Consider the following 13,539-nt stretch of genomic DNA (forward strand, 5'->3'; position numbering starts at 1 on the left):
GTGTATATTTAGTATAAAAATTAAACTTTATCGATAAACTTAACTATAAAAATTAGAATTAGTTGAATTTTTAGAAATAATTGAATAATGCTCCAAATAACTCTTTCGGAAGCTTTGGGGCCCTTAAAAGAACCATTTTGGTATAATTCATTGCCACCCATGCCGCCACCACCGATTGATCCGAAAAGAATCGAGGCTTCATTGGACAGAGGGCGGTGCCACCCGCTTGCTCATCCGTTGAAGCGGATCTTTTTTGGGATCTTGCTGCTGCTGCCACCGACAATCCATGAAAGAATCGGGGCCCCGGCAAACGAAAAGTGACGCCAATCGAATTTTCGTTTGCCGAGGCGGATTTTTCTTTGGATGTTGCTTCCGCTACTGCCTCCACTGCCGATGGATCCGAAAAGAATCGAGGCTTCATTGGACAGAGGGCGGTGCCACCCGCTTGCTCATCCGTTGAAGCGGATCTTTTTTGGGATCTCGCTGCTGCTGCCGCCGGCAATCCATGAAAGAATCGGGGCCCCGGCAAACGAAAAGTGACGCCAATCGAATTTTCGTTTGCCGAGGCGGATTTTTCTTTGGATGTTGCTTCCGCTGCTGCCTCCACTGCCGATGGATCCGAAAAGAATCGAGGCTTCATTGGACAGAGGGCGGTGCCACCCGCTTGCTCATCCGTTGAAGCGGATCTTTTTTGGGATCTCGCTGCTGCTGCCGCCGGGAATCCATGAAAGAATCGGGGCCCCGGGAAACGAAAAGTGACGCCAATCGAATTTTCGTTTGCCGAGGCGGATTTTTCTTTGGATGTTGCTTCCGCTACTGCCTCCACTGCCGATGGATCCGAAAAGAATCGAGGCTTCATTGGACAGAGGGCGGTGCCACCCGCTTGCTCATCCGTTGAAGCGGATCTTTTTTGGGATCTTGCTGCCGCTCGGTGCTGTCCGTCCGCTGCTGTGTGTGCCGATGAAATGATCGAAATGAGTGTGTGCACCACTTATATAAGTTTCGTCGTGTCGCCTCACAGAACTATGCTTGATTGTGATTGGTTGGGTAAGACTGATCTCGAGCTTTTACTAATTTTCAGCTCCAGCCTCAGTCAAGGCACATCATTCAATTGAGCCCCAGCTAGGAAGCATAAATTTGTGGTGTTGTAGGTTTAAAGCTTTTACCATAGTTGATGACGTCAAACCCGACATCAACCTATCATTCACCTATTTTGATTTTAGCCACCAAACCTAACATAGACCCAATAGTTGATCGATGTTGGTCCAACAGTGGCCCAACATTCGATAAAAATTGACCCGACTTTAACCCGACATTCGACATTTTTTCAGTCTGGCGGAATCCAGAAAGAAATCAGAGGGAACAGCTTTTATACCCCTAGATTAGCAGATGCAGCTCCTCCCATTCGGCTGGCTTTCCAGAATATTTCATTTGCATGGCCCGCCCCGCCTGCTTCAGACGCTTCAAACGATTAATCAACCCAGAAATGGAAAAAAAAATTCATTAAGCGTTAAAGTAAACAAAATATTGGATGATTTAGATCATTTTAATTCGAAAATTGTTGGAGTTAAACAATGTTTTACGGAAAATAGTTCTGATAGGGTAATGCGTTGCTGAATTCTGGGTGGAACCATTAGTGGCCGGAATTCAATCATTCATTTTTCGGGTGAACCACACTTTTCTCGATTGATGGAGTAAAATTATCTGATTTACAACTCTTGAAGAATCATTTTTTGGTGATCCTGATAAGGACCGTTTGATAAAGTAACGATTTCAGGAAGAAAATGGCATGAAACCGCCTTGCCACGCAATGCGTGTTGGTTTTCTCCGTGCTAATCCTGCAGGATGCCACCGAAAATTGGTAGGCCGCTTTCTGCCGTGGATAAGATTCATGACGCTATCAGCACGATAGCCGAGAGTCGCCGATGGGTAGTGCTCAGGTGTGGAGGTGACATCCACCCTGCTTGACTGATCCAACGAAAATGACGAAAGAAATCAGAGGGAGCAGCTTTTATGCCCTAGATTAGCAGATGAAGCTCCTCCCATTCGGCTGGCTTTTCAGTATATTTTATTTGCATGACCCGCCCCGCATGCACCAGACGCTTGAAACGGTTAATCAACCGAGAAATGAGAAAATTTCCATTTAACGAATAAAGTAATCAAAATATTGTAAGGTTAAGATCATTTTAACTCGAACAACGTTATAATTTATCGATGTTTCACGAAAAATGGTTCGGATAGGGTTGATAAATTCCGGATGGAACCATTAGTGGCCGGCATCATCATTCTTGCGGGGCCACCAAGCATTCAATCTTTCACTTTTCGGTTGCACCACACTTTTACCGATCCATGATGGAATGAAATTATTATCTGATTCACAACTCTTGATGAATAATTTTCTATGGTCCTGAAAAGAACCGATTGAATATTGAAAGATTTTAGACAAAAAATGACATGAATTTATCATGCCACGCAATGCGTGTTGGATTCCTCCGTGCTGAATGCTGAACGCCGTCGAAAATTGGCCCGCCGCTTGTTGCCCTGGATGTTCCTGATGCTATCATCAATGCGCCACCGCCAATCAATCGGCGAAAGGACCGAGCCCCGAGGACAGCGACGCAACTCGCAAATTCGTATGTCGCTGATCTTTCTGTGGATTTTGCTGCCTCTGCCACCACCGCCGAGCAATCGATGAAACGTATTCTTTCCTTCGTCTGCCGCGTTAGACGGTTAGAAGGCGAATGTGCAACAGCACCCTTGCCGACAACCACCGACGCCGAGCCAACACGGCCGTCAAAGAATAATGAGCGAAAACGCAAACGAAGAAAGTGGGCAGCTCTCGTTCGATGCGTTCACCTCGAGACGACAAAGGCAAATGAGGGAAGATGCGAAGAAGCAGTAGCTTTTATATTCGACGGGAGCATCCAAAATGTGCTCCAAAATGTGCTCGATCGTGATTGGCTGGAATAAACATGGGTTCACTTTTCCCAATTTTTCAATAGTTTGTTATTGAAAAACAGCAAATATTATTATTGGACATAATTGGTGTAAAGATTTGCAATCGATTGGTGCCAAAATTTTGAAAATTCAACAAGAAATGGCTGAGCTATTAACGCTCAAAATCTCCACTTTAAACGTAACGCGGCTGATTTCTGAAAATTTAGAATGACACCCGGTATAGAAAAGAGAGACGTAGTCCTACGTCAAAAATTTCATGTTTTGTTGATCCCATACAATTTTTGACAACTTTAGGCCCCTTGAGGGACCACTTAGCCTTGAGATACGGACTTCAAATTTTGACACGATCATTTTTTTAGCTAAACAGTCTTCAAAGATCATCATTGCGAGCGCGAGTTTTAAAAAGCAAGCTTTGGAAAAGTTCAAACTTGGTGATCAATTCAAATCTTCGCATTTTATTGCTCTTATGCTCCTTTGACCAAAAATAGTGCATCATTGATGCAAATCATTTCATACTAACGGTAGGCATTTAACTCGAATGCTTCTGATGTTCAAGTAATGTCATCCTGAATATTCGAAAAGGCCTTGAAATGCATTGTTGCACTGCATTTCGCACCTCAGTTCACTTTAATGCGTCCATTTGTAAATCGTAATAAACGGCGACTGTATTATTATACTTACCTAGCTTAAATCTATACCTTTCGTATGCATAGAAGAAGTATGCAGGAAGAAGTATCAATTATTGAAACTGATACCAAAAAGTAACCAATATTTTTAATCTTTTAGGACGCGCGCCTGTATGACCTTTAAACTGCACTCGCGCTCGCGCTGAATACGAGGAGCGAGGTTTTTTTTGATATTGTTGTACTTTTTACAACGGCGCGCATCCTGAAGAGTTAGGTAATGGAAGATGGATCCGATTGGATCGAACATTAGGATGTTTTAGCCAGTGAAGAAAATTGTCAGACAAAAGAGGCACAAAACAAGCAACAAAGAAGGTGCGACGATTAGTCTTTATCCCTACTGGTGACAGATAATGACATGATCTCGAAATTTTTTGTTGCAGACAAAACGGAAGCTGAATTTGTTGCGTACTTTTCAACTCGTGAATAATCAATTATTACTAACCCAAAGTCGAAACTGTTTGATGATAGAGCTTCACCAGAGTTGCAGTGTTTACCGACTCGAAGTTACCGTTCGAAAATCGCAATGCAAGGCTTAAAAATCTCTAAACTCGTGGTGTACGATATTAATCCCATTATTTTCAAGTTGGGACAAACTTATGTCACATGGGTTGTTTTGTCGCAACAAATACGGGTTGCGACATTGTCATTATTGTTGCGCGATGGTTGAATTTTGATTCACTGGTTTTAGCTGAGGAAAGTGTTAGCTAACGCAAATCCCAAGAATTGAACTCAGGGGAAGTCATTAAAAATAACCCATTAAAGAACCTAGGCGTTGCTTGTGTCCACCTATTTACTGACCAGATTACAAGAGAGATTACCGTCGGTGGCATAACGCAAAACAGTTTGCGCTATAATCTGTTTCCTTCCCTAAGGGTCGATTTCTTCACCTCGGCTTAACCGGTAAGCCAGGCTTACCCATATAGTTGAGCCTGGTTTAACGCTTAAGCCAGGGTGAAGAAATTGGCCATAAGAGTCAGTGAAGTGTACTGGTGGTTATAGAGTGAACAAAGAAAACAGAGATTTTCCCCAAGTATTTATATTTAATTAAAACTAATAGTAATACGATTCACACAGATAAATAATTTATTGCTGCTGTTAATGGAAAACAAAAAAATCTGTATTCTTTATACTACCGTGTGCAGCATAGTTCTCCCTTGTTCTATGAGAGTCCCTATTAACATGGGACAGCTATGCTGCACACGGCAGTATAATGATAGTAACTTTTGGCGGCCTCAAAAAAACAGGTTGGGACTTGGGTCAAACGTCCGAACTCGCTAACTCATGATGCGGGAAGGGAGCTTCCAGAAGCGGTTCACGAACTGTAACCACCCCACTTGTTTGTAAGTCCAATATTTTTTTTTAATCATCCAGATATTCAAAGTTCGCCGATTGCTGGAAAATGTGAAAATTAGCACATTTTCGTTTTGTATAACATTAATCAAATTCCTACCTAACTGAACTTCAACCTCAACCGCAAGTGGGAAAGCTTCGGTGTCAATAAAGATTTTCAGCTGTCACCAACACAACGTTGCTGGTTACTAGGCCAACCACCGTAGGATCCTAGCTACCACCATATATGTTTGCTAGCTTTTCTTCTTTCAGCTAGTGTGAGGATTTGATAAATGATTTGCATCAATGATGCAGTATTTTCATCGAAATGATAGGCACAAGTCATGGCAATGCTGATTTGAAAAATAAGGAGCAAAAACCAGATTTTTGCGAGGAAGAAAAGGCTGTGAAGATTACCAAAAGTGTTAAAATTTATCAGGAGAGTAGTAGCAGGGATAGAAAAAGCGAAGAAATAGTGATATAAAAGAAAAATAAGTGATTTTGAAGCAAACAAAATCAATCCTTTCCCGTGAAAAAAAAAAGCGCCATCTTGGTAGAAGAAGAAGAAGAGTGAAGTGAGGTTATGGGGGAGATAGAAGACCCTCCGGATACCGGAGGAAGAAGTGGAAGGAGTGACGAAAATGGGAGGCAAAACAAACAACGAGTGAAGTTTGAATACACCATCAGGGACGAGGCACCATACCGTGTTTACTTCGAGCTGCGAGGTGGACCACAACAAGGACCACAAGGAGGACGAATTAACAAATTCTCGCTGGGATCGATGCTGCGTGGACTGCAGGGATACAAGAACCACATCATCGACATGAAGCAGATCGGTAGAAACAAAATCATGGTTGTGTTCAACAGCTACATCAAGGCGAATGCTATCGTGGAATTCATCAACAACGAAAATGGTATGTACACGGCGTACATTCCAAAGCATGTCGTTTGCATATCAGGAGTAATAGCAGGAATCCCGAACGACATCACCACTGAACAGATCTTCACGGACCTTCAGAGCGAAGTTCCTGTCGTCGACGTTTACCGTCTAAACCGCTACGTCAATGGAGAGAAACAACCGTCAAACCGAGTTTCAATCACGTTCCGAGCGAGCCGACTGCCAGAAAGAGTTAGACTGTTTTGCTGTGTAAGCAAAATCCAACCGTTTGTGCAGAAAGTTGTTTTCTGCAAAAAGTGCTTGAGGTACAACCATAAAGCTGAAAACTGCAAGGGTTTCCGGAGATGTCAGACATGCAGCGAGCGACACGAAGAGGAACCGTACGACAACTGCCAACAACAAAAGAAATGCCTGCATTGCAAAAAACCACACAACACAGGAAGCGTTGGTTGCCCAGAGCGACTACGACAGGAGCAAATAAAATCCATAATGGCGAAAAAGAACTACACGTTCGTCGAAGCACGAGAGATGGTATCGTTCACCTCGAACAACATCTTTGAACCACTGAACTCACTGCAAGATATGCCGACATTGGCGGAAACATTATCGGGAAGCAGCGATCTGGAAGCACAATGGCAACAAACGAACAACCCAAGAGTACCAATCACACCGGCGGTGAAGCTGTACACGGAGAAAAAGAAGAAACCCCAGAACAAGCGAAAGAGACCAGCAACTACGGAATCAACGATGGACTCCCCAGAGCCATTGCCTGGGCCGTCAGGCACGTCGAAAATCAACCAAGAAGAGAACGGAGTTGCATTGCACAACCCGCACAAGGTGTACGAGATGGAGAAATGGAAGACCATGTTGCAGGACAACAGAAGGAACATTGAAGCAAGTGTTACCAACAAATACCAAAACAAAGCCATGAGCTTCTATTCGGAGCTTATCAGTGACGAAAGTGTCAGCTGCGAAATGAAGGAAAAAGTAAAGCAAGCAGTACAGAAGCATTTTGAACTAAAGCAAACGATAATTTAGAGTTAATTGAAAACCGTATCAACTAGGGAAATAAATAAGAAAATAAGTGTCTCAATGGAGGGTAAAATCAAAATAATACAGTGTAATATCCAAAGTTTGAAAAAACATAGAGAGGAGTTACAAAGAGTGTTGATAGGGGAAGACTATTCAGTAGCGTTGTTACAGGAAACGTGGACTCAAGAGTTATATGAGACTAGTACTCGTTATAAAATATCAGGATATCATAGTGTTTTTGATTCGCGAGAGGATGGTTATGGTGGATCAGCGATCTTCATAAAAAACAGTTTTAACTATAGGAAGGTGGTAATCGATAATTTGTCAGGGAATAGTCAGGCAGTAGCAATTGCTATACCAAAGAGCCAAATCGTAGTAGTATCCGTATATCTAGCTCCATCAGTTACAGCTGAAGATTTCGAAGAAGACATCACAAAAATTTTTGAATCCTTGAGAAACTACAGAAAAGTTATTATAGGCGGTGACTGGAATGCTCACCATATCGCATGGGGAAACGCAAGCTGCGATAGAAAAGGTGGTATATTTATGGAGTTGGTGAACCAATACAACTGGCTGGTTCTGAACGACGGACAGAGCACATTTGTACCCGTACAACTGAACAGACGAAGCACAGCAATTGACGTATCACTCTGCTCTGCCGATCTGTACGGAGAGCTCCAATGGACGGTACTGGAGTATGGAGTGGGTAGCGAGCACATGGCGATACAAATCGCTGCGAATCACGAGCAGTCATCAAAAGGAGACAAATGGATATACAACAGGAAGAAAATTTACGACCAACTAACGACCTTGGACCACACGGAGGTTCGCTCCTGGGAAGATCTAACTGGAAAGGTGCAACGAATCTACAAGAATAGCAGAAAACGTGATAAACGGACGCCGAAATACTGGTGGTCACCGGAGGTAGAGGAAGCGTGGAAAACGAAAACCCAAGCAAGAAGAGAATTCAACAAAGTTGGCAGTTTGGAAAATTTGATAAAATTCAAAAAAGCGTCGGCTCTATTCCAGAGGCGGAAGAAGGTGGAAAAGGAAGCCAAGTGGAAGGAATTCGTAGAACAAATAAGTCCATTAACCAGTTCCAAAGAACTTTGGCAGAAAATCGGGAGGCTAACAGGCAAAAAAGCCCACAGGAAGGAAAATAATTTGCTTTTGGACGACTCGGAGTTAGCAGAAAAGTTTCTGGATCTACATTTTGGTCAAAACAACCAGGTAGATACGAGCGGTCTAGGAGGATCGTTTGCTACCTACGACATTCTCGATGAACCAAGGTGGAAAAACATTATCGAATCTAAAAATTCGAACTCTGCACCCGGAGAAGACAAGATTACGTACGGAATGCTTCGACAATTGCAACCTGAGGTAGTGCAGATACTACTGGAGGATCTCAACGGACAATGGCGAAGAGGTTATCCTGGAGAAATGCTGAAAACAATAAAGGTCGTGGCCATTCCAAAAATCGGAAAGGATCAGTCGACGTTAGAGGGAAAACGACCAATATCCCTGGTTCCAACTTGTACCAAAGTTGTAAATACAGCGGTATTGGAAGAGCTTAAAGTCGTTTTGGAAGCTAGGAATATACTTCCACCAAAATCATTTGGATTCCGTAAAGGGTTGTCCACAAACACATGTGTGTCATATGTCATCAACAAGATCATGGGAAACAGGAGAGATGGAAATCTGACGAGTATCATATTTGTGGACCTCAGCAACGCTTTCTGCAGCGTCAAGGTGGACACATTGCAGAAGATCATGTCGGAGAATCGAGTCCCCTCGGAATTAAACTGTTGGATCACGAATTTCCTTATGAATAGGAAAATAGTGCTCCAAACAAATGACAAAAAGTTGACAAGAATCATAAGCGAAGGACTTCCACAAGGGGATGTCCTGTCTCCCACGCTTTTCAACGTATATACGGCCCAAATGCACGAAATTCAAGTCGATGGAGTAGAGTTGGTCCAATATGCCGATGATTTCGGCATTATTGTCACGGCTAAATCAGTGGAAATGTTGGAAACAAAAGGTCAAGCATACCTGGACAGTTTTGTGGAAACAGCAACTACCCTCAACCTAACAATTAACCCTGAAAAAACCAAAACAATTCTTTTCCAAGCAAGCAACAAATCACTCGATTATAAAATAAACGGGACAGTTATAGAAACTGTCAGGTCCCATGGTTATTTAGGTGTAGTACTGGACAGATCACTCACATTTGGACGACACACAAAGGAGCTAAAAGAAAAGGTTAACGACAGACTCAACATGGTTAAGGTGATCAGCGGAGTTAAGGCTGGTGGACATCCGGAAACGATGCTGAACATCCACAAAGCATTAATTCGAAGCACTTTGGAGTATGGATCTACGGTGTACAACAATGCAGCAAAAACGAACTTAACTGGACTAGGAGTCATCAACAATCAGAGCCTTCGAAAAGCAACAGGATGCACGAAAAGTACACCATTAAACACACTTCTGGCTATATCTGGGCTGGAGTCCTTGGCGATTAGACACGACTACATAGCGGGAAAAGAGATAGCACGGAACATCGCACAACAAACGGCAGTTGGACAACAGCTTATCGGAACAGCAATCAGAAATAACACAGAAGAAAATAAGATCAGCTTTATGGAAAAAGTTTTCTTCAAACATTTCCAGATGTTTGACGCTATAATGCCCATAATAAGAAAATGTCCACAATACCCCGGTGTCACAATCAGTCCAAGTTTGGAAGGACTGATAATGTCAAAGGGAAACACAAATCCACAACGACTCAAACAACTCGTACTCTACGCATTCAACGGGACATACAAAGGACGAACAAGGATTTTCACCGACGCTTCTAAGGAAGGGCGGAAATGCGGAATCGGAGTATACGTAGAAAGAACAAACAAGAGGATCTCCTTTAGGCTCGCAAACGAGGTGAGCACCACAGGAGCTGAGCTGATAGCAATCAGAGTGGCCATGGATATCGTAGAGGATGACCAACTGACGGATGCGGTAATTTACACGGACTCCCGATCCGCGTGTGAGATCTTGGAACTAGCGAGAGGACAGAATGAACGAGAAGAACTACTGGACGACATCCTAAGAAAGGCGATTCAATGGGGAGTATCCTTACAATGGATACCCAGCCACGTTGGAGTGAACGGCAACGAACTAGCGGACCATTTAGCGAAAAGAGGTACCACGGACGGCCAAGTCTTTCTTCAAAATAAAATATCGTACAAGGACGCATACTGGATCCTGAAAAGTAACAAAGCATCAAGAACAGACGAGTGGTATAAAGAGTATGCTAAGGACAAAGGGCAGAAGTTCTTCCAAATACAACAGGACTTCAAGCTAAAGCCATGGTTTGTTGGGCTAAACTTAACTAGCCAACAGATCCGCCTCCTTAATCGATTAATGGCTGGCCACGACTGGTCAAAATTCTGGAGACACAAGATGAAACTAACTGATAGCCCTGACTGTGAAACTTGTGGTGAACTAGAAACAGCCGAACACCTAATTCTGCACTGTACAAAGTATCAAAATATGCGTGCCAAATACACTTTTGGACATTTCACCAAGCTAATCGATTTGTTCAAAACAAAAAACTTGAAGATGTATGAAGAAGTTACGGATTTCGTGAAGGAAGCAGCTTTGGATTTGTGAAACCACAGCTGTGGTCAGTCGACCGGTGACAATAACAGTAGGGCATATAGTCTTAGCAACTGGCCCTATACCCGTCAGGCCCGAGCGCCTGAGACCAGAAAGAAGAAGAAGAAGAAGAAGAAGAAAAATAAGGAGCGCGCATTCTCCTGCTCCTAGTTTTTTAGATCAATGCAATGCAATGCAAAGGAAATTTTGAAGACTGCTTCCACCCCCACATGGGCATATCTGAGCCGAAATCTTTTGTTTTTACATTGATTTTACATTCAACGTGCGTTTGAAACTATCTCTCGCCCGGAAATGCTGAATACTTTGAGTAAATATGGCATGGGAGGAAACGTTCTCAGGTGGTTTCAGTCTTATTTATCTGATCGCACGCAAATTTGTCAGTATGGAAATTCCACTTCGTTGCCGAAATTAGTACCACTTGGTGTTCCACAGGGTAGCGTGTTAGGACCTCTCCTATTTATTTTGTACATAAATGACATGAAGAAGGCCATTAAACATTGTGATGTTAATTTATTTGCTGACGATACAGTGATTTTTGTTGCAGAAAAAAATGCAGAGGCAGCTTGCAGAAAATTGAGAGAAGATATTAAATTATTGGATACATGGTTAAAAGTGAAAAAACTTAAATTAAATGTTCAGAAAACTAAGACAATGATTATAAGTAATAAGAAGCAGCTAAATTATGCAGATTTGAAAATTTATATTGAAGGAATTGAAATTGAGAGAGTAGAGGTCTTTAAGTACCTCGGGGTCCTAATTGACCAAAAATTGACATTCAAAGCACACATCGACAATGTGATTAAAAAGATAGCGAAAAAGTACGGCATGCTAGTTCGATTGAGTAGTCAAATGACGTTTTGGAGTAAAATATTTGTGTATAAAACTTTGGTGGCACCACATATTGATTATTGTTCCTCAGTGATATTTTTAGCTAGTGATATACATCAGAAAAGATTGCAAAGATTGCAAAACAAGTTTATGAGGTTTATTCTGAGCTGCAACAGGTATACACCCATAAGAGTTATGTTGGACACATTACAATGGCTGTCAGTCAAAGAACGAATAGTTTTTAATGTATTGACAATAATCTTTAAATTGACTAATAACCTCTTGCCGGAATACTTGACAAATATTATTTTGCGTGGACGAAACATACATAATTATTCAACTAGACGAAGTGATGATTTACGTGTTGTGCCATTTACTATGACAAGTACGCAAAAATCAATTTATTTTAGTGGAATAAGAATATTTAATGAATTGCCAATTGAAATAAGAACTATGAGAAGTGTTCCTGAATTCAAGAGAAATTGTGTGAGGTGGATTAAAGAACGATTTAGACAATAAGATTTATTAATGTTCGAAGAAGATGAATTTTACAATTTACAGTCGACTCTCCACATGTCGATGTTCTACATCTCGATATCTCTCCCTATCTCGATGGTTTGATCGGTCCCTTCAATCTGCATACATTTTACCTCTCTGTTTGTCGATATCTCCTTATCTCGATATCTCCCTATCTCGATGCGATCTCGTTCGTTTTTGTTCTGGATTTTCTCTCTGTCGATATGCCCATATTCGCAGGTTGCTAGATCTCGTTTCGTGGGTGCAAACATTCTGGGAAAGCGAAGTGACAACTGTTTGTTGACAGTTTTTCCTAGTTACGGAGCATTTTTCAATCTAGTGTGCATTACGAATTTGTTCTGCATTTCAATCTCTCCATATCTCGATGGTCCCTTCAATATCGAGATGTAGAGTCGACTGTATTACTGCCTTAAAACTATGTTAGTTTGGGAAGCCGAAGTGCTCGCGGCTGTTTCGAGGTAAGGGATTGAAAAAAAAAAATAAAATAAAATTAGGAAGGACGGGTTTATGGGTTTGAAACTAAATTATTTGCTAACTTATACTAAAAACATTGATGGGACAAATTGTCCATATCTGTAACGGAACCAAAAAGAAAGGACATTATTGGTAGACAACGACAAGAAGAGGACAATCGGAAGGGGGCGACGACAGACAGGGTCGAACAACAAAACCAAAAGGCAGACAACGAAAACAAGGAACGTACTACATCAAACTCTGACATCAACACGTTTCAAAAACTGGTAAATCAGGTTCATGTATTCCAAATCAAGTCCTGCCAACACTTCTCTAACGGGTTTCTGTTGTTTTCCTCGGACCCGGAGAATTTCATGCAGGTCAGATCTGACCTCACGATACTCATTGCATCCCCACACGACATGTTCGATATCCTGGTAAGCCACGCCACAGACACAGAGATTGCTTTCTGAGAGCCCAATACGGAAGGTATGTGCGTTCAACAAATAGTGGTTGGACATCAGCCTACACATTACATGAATGAAATCGTGGCCTAAATCCAACCCTTTGAACCATGATTTCTCCGACACCTGTGGAATGATGGAGTGCAACCAACTACCCATCTCTCCATTTGTGTTGCCAGCTGATCAAGGTCTCCTGATGGGCCAATGCAAAAAAATCGTCGAAGGCGATTTGACGCTCGTAAATATCGCCTCCGCTAGCGCCCACCTTAGCCAGAATCTTCATGTACTTACTTGCAAAAATCCTTCAGTTTTTGAACTCTGATGCTGAAAGTTCCGTTAATATGTTTGATGTGATTTGTGCTTTGTACAAAACCGGTTTGACTATTTTGGCTTTGAAATTTCATTTTTCATTTTCATTTTCATTTTCATTTTGCAGCATTTGGTGGGGCAATGAGAGCGCAAGTCAGTCCAAAGCCGATGATAAGGAGGGGTAATGGCTGAATAGTCTTTGCTGACCACATAAACGCCATGGGATAGGAAAAGGGTATTTTGGTGTGGGATTAGGGTGTTGGTGCAGACTTGACGATATCAATACTATTCAGATGCAAAATAATTTTAAGGCTCAATAGTGAATCGCATACCTTCCAAAACCAAAAAACAATAATCCACAAAATACCAC

The 13,539-nt window shown here is 42.0% G+C and overlaps 1 protein-coding gene and 1 non-coding gene across 7 annotated transcripts in view; both read left to right on the forward strand.

Moving 5' to 3' along the window:
- LOC109422276 (uncharacterized) overlaps positions 1–13,539 on the forward strand; it is a 34,554-nt gene that overhangs the window by 10,050 nt on the left and 10,965 nt on the right. The window lies entirely within an intron of this gene.
- LOC109402638 (uncharacterized) lies at positions 7,450–10,572 on the forward strand. The gene has a single exon (XM_019675346.3). It carries the CDS (start codon positions 7,450–7,452, stop codon positions 10,570–10,572), a length of 3,123 nt encoding a protein of 1,040 aa, XP_019530891.3.

The sequence above is a fragment of the Aedes albopictus genome, chromosome 3 (assembly GCF_035046485.1).
Source record: "Aedes albopictus strain Foshan chromosome 3, AalbF5, whole genome shotgun sequence".
In the NCBI taxonomy this organism is placed as follows: Eukaryota; Metazoa; Arthropoda; class Insecta; order Diptera; family Culicidae; genus Aedes; species Aedes albopictus.

Excerpts from the sequence above, each read along its gene's own strand:
- LOC109402638 (XM_019675346.3), top strand. The coding sequence starts at position 7,450 with ATGGAGTTGGTGAACCAATACAACTGGCTGGTTCTGAACGACGGACAG.